Genomic DNA, 10,675 nt, shown 5'->3' on the forward strand with positions numbered 1-10,675 from the left:
GGGGTTACTTATAGGGTGTTATTGGTTTGAAACGAGATTTTGGTCTAGGGCGGTTACTCAACCCATTCAAGTGCTCCATACAAGTAACCCTAGAATACAAGTAACATTCTACAAGTAACACCTACAAGTAACTCCAGAAACAAGTAACCCAGAATACAATTTTTTTTTTCAAGAGTTACTTGTACGATGTTACTGGTTTTGGTCAGGGGTTACTTGTAGGATGTTACTAATTTTGGTCGAGGTTACTTGTAGGGTGTTACTGGTTTGGTATAGGGCATACGTACAAGCAACCCTTGAACAAGTAACTCATACAAGTAACCTTGAATAAGTAACTGATACAAGTAACCCATGCATACAAGTAACACTTATATAAGCTAGTAACGTAACTCATATAAGTAACCCTTGAATAATTAATCATACAAATAACCCCTGAATAAGTAATCCATACAAGTAACCCCTTAAAAAAAAACAAGTAACCCCTAAAAAATACAAGTAATCAGTAACTCTTGAAAAAAATAAAACAAGTAACCCCCTGAATGATACAAGTAACCCCTGAATAAGTAATTAATACAAGTAACTCTTGAAAAAAATATATAAATACAAGTAACCCTGACAATACCAGTAACTCCTATAATTTTTGCTGACTTGGCAGCAAGCCACACCATGTGGCCTGCTGCACCAAAAAGGCACTGTTTATCTATATAAAAAAAAATGAGAATAATATTTAAGAAAAAAATAACTATACTCTATCAGACTTTTAGAATATACATATGATATAAGCTTCCTAATGGGATGAACTACCACTGAGCTGTAACCGAAAACAACCTTATTGATTCGTTGCCAGCTGAATGGAATTCAACTTCTTTCGAGAAATTGAGATCTTTGGGCTTCATTTATTGTACAACTGTATTCCAAGCAGCTTCCATTTTCATGCTCAAGATATGTAGAGACTGAAAGCAATCTACATTCTCTTATGTTACTCAAACTCAGCTACCTATGTCGGGCACAATAAAGGAGTCTGAAGGTTAGCTTAGACTCGATCAGTTTACAAGTCCCTATGCCAACACAAGTACTTGAGGTAGGTCAAAGACTCTGAGTAGTGTAGATTTCAACAAGGCAAGCCCATAAACAAGCTTTGCTAGTAGCAAGCATGAAGCAAAAATCTAAAATACATTATGAACAGAAAAATGAAGCATATCATGGTATCACATTCTAAAATACATCAGAAATACTTTCGAGCTTAACAAGACACATCAGTTGGCTGGTTTTTGGCAACATCACCAGCATCAAGTGATACAGTTTTGGTGGTGACATCATAGGAGGACAGGACATTCCTCTGCAACCAGGAATTCATCGAGTTAATATCATACTTCAGAGTTTTGAGCTCAACCAGAAGCATAGATTTTGAAAATCTATCTATCCCCATCCCCAACTAAGAATGATCAAATTCATTTCCCCGAAAGAAAAAGAAATATAAAATTCAGTTCAACAGAAGAATCAGCAACAAAAAATCACAAGAGACTTTCATTACTAATTTTTATACAGATTGTATAAATTTAATACCTCTATGGCCATAAATTACCACCCACCAAACTGACTGGTTATTGCAAGGGATTCAAGATTAAAGTGAAAACAAGAAAAAGATATACATCCTGATAAATTTGATGCCAGAAAAAGAAAAAATAAATACGGCATCACAATGGTTTAGTACAACAAAATCAAGTTCTGCAGATGTCAAAGTGGAACCTCTTCGCATGTGGTCAAAGAAGTTTAGTACGGAGTACTTACTATTGGCTCAAAATCCGGGCTAGACAGGTTCAAAGTTAGGTTCCGCATCAGTAACAACACCTGTAGACATGTTTGACATAATGTAAGGGAAAAAAATTGCAGAATTACATGGTCGGATGAGTTGTTCCAAGAAATCAGACATGAAAGTACACTACAAAGTATAAATGACACGTGAAATTCATTGTGTGACAATAAGATTCGACACTAGGGCATGTAAAAATTACGTAAGTTTGGATTCCTTTCCCCAAATTATTACTAATTTGGTAGAACTTGATATAATTCCCTCACGGTATTCCCTAAATTTATGAACACTAAAAAGGATTTATCCAATCCAACATTTCCTTAACTTGGGTCATATTCTCTTTACTACTCATTGTAAAATCTTGAATTATGCCTATACGGAACAGATCATTTCCCAATGTGCAATCCTAATTTAACATATAATCCTAAGAGGCTGCAGAAAAGAGGTATGAACTACGGACATTTTTTAACACTAAGTCACTAAGTTTCGGTTATAAACTACCAGAAGTCAGATTATGTATTTTGCATTAATCTTGTTATTTGAAGGTTATTAATTATCATGAACTTTTGTTGTGGCTCACCTAGCACATATAGATACCCAATAGAGTAGGTAAAGTTTCTGTTAAGCTTTTAGCTTTCGACTTTTTAGTCCATCATACCATTGGAACTTTTAAGTTTCAATGAGCATAAGCAGTTATAGTAATTGGGTAAAACTTACTGTTTCAAAATTGATTGGATCCATTTCTTTGAGCTTTCCCACATGACCCTTGGTTTCTGGGTCAAAGACACTTCCTATGAAACTATAAACCTCCGAGAAATCTGGTAAACCTGCAATGACATTCAACATGAGTCCTGATTAAACACGAAATGTCTTAATAAAGTAATACTTCCTCCATTTTCTTTTAGATGCAACACACACTTTTTCACGGTATTTAAGAAATGTGGGGTTCACATGATATAATACACTTTAAAATAGGATGAGTGGTTGTTAGGAGTGTAATTTATGGGCCATGTGCTTTAAATAAGGGAAATAGTATAGTTTTTCCCTAAAGTAACTTTTCTTTTATAGTGTGTTGCAAGTATTGTGACATTTCCTTTTTAGAGAAGTGTTGCAAGTAAAAGAAAACGGAGGAACTATTAACCAAACAGCATCTAATATAAAAAAAAAAAAATGCATAACTAAATCTAGTCTAGAAAAAAAAAATGAAATTTTAACAAAGTCACTTCATATCTAAAGTAGAATTTCTATTGAAGTTAATTACCTTTCTTTTGCACCATGAGAGAACCAAAGAATACTCTAGTATAATGAATAAAGAATAAAACCAAATTTGAGTAAAGAAGCACTCAAGAAATGCAAACATTTTTTTTTTTTTTTTTTTTAGGCACAAAAAACGCAAACATTACTAAGAACAAATTAATGCAAAAGACATAATTGCCATAATAGCAAGAAAGGTCACAACTTTTATGATTCAATATCTTACTCAAAGCTTATGACCAATAAAAGATATCTTAGAGAGAAGAGAGTTATGAAAATTTATTTTTTAGTGTAAAAAATGTGAGAGGCAATTGATAGCTACATTAGTTAATGGAATTTCGAACAAATATAAGAGCATGAGCAACCCATACAAGATATAGAGAGAATTGGAGTGTAATAATAGGCCAAGCCAACTTGACCAATGTTCAATTATCATTTTTGCCTAAGTACCAATTATGAATTGATGTTCTAGGCTTCCAGCTAAAGCATATGGTGATGGGGGGAGGGGATTGTAAGAAACTAAGAACACTAATAAAATATTTTGGTCAGGAATTTTATAACAAACATGCGGAGGGTTGCAAGAAATCAACCCACGAAAAATGGTTTTTTCTAAGCATGCAGGGAGAAAAAACAATCATTTATGAAAAAAAAAATTTCCAAAAGAAGATACGTTGAATAGCAATATACATCTAATATTGTTGGGGTAGGCAATCCAAGTCCCACATGGAAAGAATAAGGTAGAAAAGACTTCCTCTTAAGTGAGAGCACGCTCCAATTAGTATGAGGCCTTTTAAGAAGGCACCCGAAAACAAATTCGTGTAGGCTAGACCCATAGCGGACAATATCATACTAATATGGAGTGATTTTGCGTGTGGCCCATCAACGTGGGTGACCCCGACCCAACAAAATATATGAAGGAATTGATTCTAAAAAGAGAATGTAGGGAGCAAGGTGGGGTTTGTCATCTTTTTAGATAAGATAAAAGATGACTATTGAGATAGAATAATGCACATGTAATTGAAAGGGATTACCGAATGTGCTAGCTAGTTTGTGATTAACGACAATTAACAATAACGAAGACAGAAAAACAAGTAATAAACTAGACAAGGATAATTTACTGTGGGAAACCCAAAACCGGGAGAAAAACCTACCAAACACTATGGAGTAACAATTTCATGAAGATTAATGTAGATTACAAGCTTCAATCACCATTAAAGCTCCCACCCCAAACTAACCCTCTCAAACCCTAAGTGTTTGGGTTTTACATGAGGCTTTGTGTCTCTCTCTCTACATCTTTCCCTTCATCTTATTACTCTTTCTACAATCACAAAACAAGAGTATATATAGTGCAACAATGTCAACAACTTAGATTACATCCCGAGCGAAATAAAAGAAATCGCGTCGCTGAAATAGGGGCTCGATGGTTCGACCGAACCTACTCAGAGTTCGGTCGAACTTGGGGTGGTTCGGTCGAACCTAAGAAATAGGTTCGACGGAAGCTACTCTACAAATCAAAGAGCTGCAGGGTCAACCACAAAAGCAAGTTCGACCGAACTTTTCAACAGTTCGATCGAACTCTTGCACTGCGCGGACAACTCTTCTTACAACAGCAATAACTCCCTTGATTCTTAACATAATCAAGCTTATGACCAGTCGTTGGAAAGCTCTTAAGACAAGCTATCACCTCCAACTTAAATCATCTCAATATCATTCCTAGATCTAGAGATATGCTCATTTGAAGTCAGCCCCTTGCCATCCACCATTGCTTAACACCAAGCAATAGCCCATAGCTTAAACTCCTAAGCTATGCACCCCCTTAGCCTCCTTAAACCGTTCTCCACACTTCTCAAACCCAACAGTAATCCTAAACGTGAGTTACAAAAATTGAAGCTCCTAACATGTTGCTTTCTGAACAAAATATGAGCATTGTACATTACGGTTCAAATAAGTTTTTGATTGATTAGTATATTGGGACTATTTATATTAGAATTGACCAAGATCATGGAAATAATATGCAGTATTTACAGTAACTTACCATGAAGTATGGGGCTTTTTCCTTGCGTTGTTAACTCAGAAGTTGCTGCAGATTTGTTTGAGCTCCCAATTCCACTTGCAGAGCTTCCACTAACTCTAGGAAACCCTTTTCTTCCAACATCTGCTGAATCAATGATAAAATACATCAGAAGCAGAGAATATTGAATATAATCTTTTAAAGAATATATAAAGATGATTAATATGATTTTTCAAAAAAAAAAAGATGATTAATATGAGAATGATTTTATACAGTACATAATTTTTTTAATTAGATGTGCAACTAAATTTTTTTGACTGATATGTGATGTGCATATAAAATGAACATAATTTGCTACTTTTTATTTTTACAAAGAATTGAAAAATAAAATCAGCTCGAAAATCATAATTTGCACATTTAGTTGAAAAAAAAATATACAAAGTACATATTACGTTAAAAAAAAAGTTGCACATCAAATCTTCTCATCCTTCTCATTTCAAGATACTTCTCATAGGATCCCAATCCAATATATATATTGTAGATAAATTATCCCACATCTATCCAACAAGAGTGGGTTGTATTTTGCCATTTGAACGACACAAGAGTTATATAATATATACCTTCTGCAATGTTAAGATTATAATCATCAGATGGCATAATTCCACTTGTTGCAGGATTTGTTAGAATGGAGCCATCACTCCACGCAGGATACCCAGGTGCAATAGCATTGAAGGAAGCAGAATAAGCAATTGCTGCTTGTGGAAGCACAGACACTGTTAATTGTCCAAAAAAAACTGCTAAATCAGTACCACAAAAGTTAATACCAATCATATCTCATATTTATAATTTTCTGTCACTTCAACAAACCATTTTTTGTTGCTTTTTGGGGGTAAGGATGAGCTGCCTTCCGTTTAGGGCGTGGAGGTGGCACATGAGCTGCTGTACCATTCTTTTGAACTTTCAAAAAATATTTCTGAGCATGGCTGCGAATCTACAGAAGATAAAATTGTAAGATGATTGTTCTATGAATAAGCGTATTTTTAATGTTGCAAACATCTACACCAATAAAGCATCCAAATTCAGAAGTGAACTTCATGATGGACATCCAAGAATTTAATCAGTTTTCAAACGATTAGCATGAGTTATTCATTAAATAACTTCTGGTGGGTGAGGTTACAAGTGCAAACTAGTTTATTCTAAAATAAGACTTTTAAAGTCTCTCCATCAAGGTTAGTCTATGAATAAGCGTATTTTTAATGTTGCAAACATCTACACCAATAAAGCATCCGAATTCAGAAGTGAACTTCATGATGGACATCCAAGAATTTAATCAGTTTTTAAACGATTAGCATGAGTTATTCATTAAATAACTTCTGGTGGGTGAGGTTACAAGTGCAAACTAGTTTATTCTAAAAGAAGACTTTTAAAATCTCTCCATCAAGGTTAGTCACCAGAGACGTAAATATATTGACAATTGTTACAAAGTGTTCTACTGTATGTCGTAATAATATTTTATCAAGTGTTTCGGTTAAAACAGGAAAATTTATGTAGCTGTAATTACATAGAAGTTCCTCAATTGCTAACTCAGTACCAACAAACTCTACAAAAGAAAAGCATCAAAATTCTCAAAAAGAATTTTCAACTATAAGTAACATGACAGCAAAAAATTTATCTTTAATTGTCAAAAATACAGTATGTCATGCAGAACCTTTAAATGTCATTTCAAAAAATTTGCTAAGAGATTTCCTACAAATCACATTTATCATTACTTAGAATCTCAAGAGGTATAAGAACTTCATTTGTAGAAAATACAAGTCAAAATGCAAGAAAAACTACACACACACACACACACAAAACAAAAAAAAATAAAAAAATTAAATAAAAAAATAATTAAAAATTAAATATTAAAAAATAAATTAAAAAATAAAAACTCTATTGGTTATTCTTATTGATTCAAACTTCAAGGCAGTTTGTTTAATTAAATCCATCTTCTAAATAGCTTTCCAAGAGTGTAGCAGATTCAACATCTAGAGTTTATAGACTTACAATTTTGCGAAAGGAAAGGCTCCAATATCATTGTCATGAAAACTACTATTGCTACCTGTGCCACCAAGGCCTAAATTTAACTCCCTTATTCTTCTAGCACAAAAGTTCAGAACCAAAGTGAACTACTGAGTAAGACATAGAAATCTAGAAGAAACTTTAAAGTCAGGATCAACATAAGATTGTATCATCAATAAGAGTAAAAAAGTATAACACTTATCCATTTGGTGGAAGGTCATAGATTCTAGAGCAAAGGAAGAAGTTGCCACTCCTGTAAGCCCCCTTTGTTTATTCACCCCGGGTGTTTTCACTCCTAAAGCAGGAACTTTAAAGCAATGTTAAAAGTATGCAAAGGGTTCAAACGGAAACTAGATGTTTAAAGTACGCAAAGGGTTCAAATGGAAACTAGAAATGAAGCATGCTCCCACTCAATAAGCATAACAAGCTGATGGCATCAAGTCTGGTACGTGAGAAGAAATATGTCATTGCGACTCGTTCCCAACAGGCTTAAAGCAAATAAAAAACAAACAGAGGTATGAAGTTGGATCATCTCCTTCTACAGAACCCAATAAAGGCAAATGCTTAAGCCATACCCAAGAGGCTTCCAATGAGTTGAATAAGACTTGACAAACACCAATGCAACAAAGGCCTAATGTTAACTCGTAATTATCCATTCTTGAGATCTTACATAAAACTTCATCCCTTTTTATTTGCTCCATATTCCTCTTTGGGGTGTCCCTTTGATATATCTCCATTAACCTAAATGGTAATTTTTCCACGTGTAACCTCTTCAGGTGTAATAGTTTAGATGAGTTTAGTTTAACTTTAATAAGTTCTAATAAGGGTTGTCTAAGTACAAATTACAACAAAAATTAGTTTTAAAAAGTTCTAATAGATAAGTTCATGTAAATTCAGATAAGTTAAGATATGTTCAAATCAGTGAAAATCAGGTGAATAGAACATACCATTACGTTCTCTCTCCTCACCCACTTGCAACCTCATAAACACAATTTTAGTTCCTTAAAGATATGAACCTTAGTATACGGGAAAACAAAAAAGAGACAGACCGGAGTATGATGTTTATAGGATGTAACGGGGCATATAAACAAATGGATGTATGAAGCACTTCGGTTTAGAAGTAAAAAAGGCTTTACTTGAGACTTTTCTACATCATCCTTTTGGCCACTTTGTTTGAGGATAAATTGTAATAACATGTTTTCTTCTAAACTCGACTTTTTGCCTATAAGGACAAATTCTCAGGCAAAGTGACCCACAGCGCAGGGAGTCGAAATGCAGAGGGCCTTCAATTGGAAAAGGCTCGATGATGATATAAATAAAATTAATGTCTAAAATGTTATGTAAATGAAATTTGCTAAGTTGGTAGCAGCAAAAACTTAAGTCAATCTTGAATTATTGTTCCATTTTTCTGTTTTTTTTTTTTTTATTTTTTTTTTGTTCAGTTATTAGTTTACTAAGAGGCCAATTTTGCTAATTTATTTATATTATAAACGAAATAAGAAACTTGAAAATACAATGCTAGTATCATTAAACTCAATAATAAGACAATAAGTTTTATGTTTTTTTATCATGTAGAAAGGTAATAGCAATGAGTTTAAGACTATAAACCATAATTTCACATATAAAATTACACAATTCAAAATCATCGGGGTCTGATTTAAAAAAAAAGCACAAGACCTATACATTGCTTGAGATTACTCTGCGGGTAACATACCGCCCTACAAAATTTGTTAAGACTTTGGAGTATCTTCCTACACTCTCATAGTCTCATATGTTCCTTATATTTCGGATTTGGAGCATTATACTGAAGTATTCTGTATACATGATGCATAAACTAAATCAATGCCCCTCTTTACAATAGGAATTAGGACTAATTCGATAATAAAACCAGTAATGCACAAAAATTGACAGAATTCTCGTTTCAAACATAATTTAACACACCCAATATGCTCGTTTCAACTTTCCGCATTGGAGTCAATACATTATCACTAAAATTATGCAATAGATTAATGATATTACTGCAGCATCGCACTTTTAACCAAAATTATAGCCAAAACTCTATAAATTTAGGAAGACTAACCTGAATCACAGTTTTTGAACCGACAAAGTCTTCGATTTTCTTCCAATCACGATCAAACCTAAAACATTCCAAATTTGTAACAAATTAAAAAAAAAAAATCAAAAAAAAAAATTACCAAAATATCGAGTTTGAAAACGAAAAAAAAAAAGTTTACATACAGTTGAAGAGCTTCAAGGAACTTGTCGTGTTCTTCTTCAGTCCAACTCTCACGAGACTTAGTAATTGTGTATGGCTTCCTCACCTTTTTTCCTGACGACGACGGCCCTTCACCCGCTGAGGACGACGCTCCATTTGCCGTATTCGGCTGTCCACCCACGTTCATCTCAGCTCTGTTCAATTCAATCTTAACTCAATTTTTTGATGATTTTACTACGAACACGAAGGAGTCCGTAAAAACTGTTAGCTGTAGTAGTCGTCGTAAAATAATAAGAGATGAGCAAGTGATCTGGGTTTGTGTAGTGCACTTGTGCAGTTATGCTGACCCCCACTGAAAAATGATGAAAAAGGACCCGCTAAAATAATGTGTGGGTGGAAAGAAGTGGGGCAGTATCTTTCTCTCTCCTCACAAAAATAAGAGATTGTCAACCATTCAACTAACACTTGTGTGTTTCTCTTCATTCTTTGTCTTGTCAAACACGTTGGGTTACTTTGTAGACACGTGTTGACTTTTTATAGATAGAACGCTCCAATTGTGTTTACTAGAGTTAATTATGTACCACTAAAAACTGGAAATTGATTTTGGCAGACTGTATGTGAGAAAAACATAAAAAACTGTGTTTTCACATAGAGGTGTGCTAAAATCATTTTTGATGTGCCGAAATAAATTTTGTTGTACCCAAAATTATTTCTCTTAAAAATTATAAATAGTCCTTTTGTATTTTTAATAATTGCTATATTTTGATTTATGTATAGTTTTTTAATTGAGTTAAATATAATAAGAGCAAAGAAATTAGGGTACTTAGGGCCTGTTCTCATTGACTGAACTGAGCTGAACTGAACTTATTAGTGTTGAACTGAACTGAACTAAAATGAATATTTTAGAAGAGAAGGAAATAAGGAGCTAAACTGAACTGAACTAGACTTAACTGAACGGCACTTATTTAGGGTAAAAATACCAAAGACACGTGGTTCAATCCCTATAGTGACACGTGGCACAATCAAAGGGCGATAGGAAGATGACACGTGTCAAAGCTCAAAAAGAGCACCTGAAATGAGAGAAAAAGGGTCTTTCTTACATCAGGCCCAAATCCTGAAGAACGCCGCAAAACGGCGCCCCCCATTAGACATGTGTCGTCACTTGATTGCCTAGTCAATCAAAGCACGGAAAAATCCTAAAGGGGCACAAATCCCCACCCCTATAACTACCCCAATCATTTATGATGTGAAGGGTGGATTGTGACATAACATTCAATGAGCACTAAATAGCTCTAACTTCTTTATACTTTCTCTCTCTAGCTTT

General features: G+C 34.1%; 1 protein-coding gene across 3 annotated transcripts; it reads right to left on the reverse strand.

Annotated features, from left to right (window-relative positions):
- Positions 1 to 516: 516 nt before the first annotated feature.
- Positions 517 to 9,714, reverse strand: LOC145616246 (protein REVEILLE 8-like). 3 transcript variants are annotated; one of them, XM_081670943.1, is made up of 8 exons: positions 9,375 to 9,714; positions 9,217 to 9,274; positions 5,943 to 6,066; positions 5,696 to 5,848; positions 5,100 to 5,222; positions 2,528 to 2,637; positions 1,789 to 1,848; positions 517 to 994 (listed from the first exon to the last, which is right to left on the reverse strand). In XM_081670943.1, the coding sequence occupies exons 1-8, from the start codon at positions 9,536 to 9,538 to the stop codon at positions 977 to 979; spliced, it is 810 nt and encodes a 269-aa protein (XP_081527069.1). In that variant the 5' UTR covers positions 9,539 to 9,714; the 3' UTR covers positions 517 to 976. The 3 variants fall into 3 exon arrangements, with proteins under 3 accessions (XP_081527069.1, XP_081527067.1, XP_081527068.1); XM_081670941.1 differs by having other exon boundaries at positions 517 to 1,336; XM_081670942.1 differs by having other exon boundaries at positions 517 to 1,336; positions 5,100 to 5,219; positions 9,375 to 9,713.
- Positions 9,715 to 10,675: the final 961 nt, after the last annotated feature.

This window comes from Chenopodium album, chromosome 26 (assembly GCF_948465745.1).
Source record: "Chenopodium album chromosome 26, dcCheAlbu1.1, whole genome shotgun sequence".
In the NCBI taxonomy this organism is placed as follows: Eukaryota; Viridiplantae; Streptophyta; class Magnoliopsida; order Caryophyllales; family Amaranthaceae; genus Chenopodium; species Chenopodium album.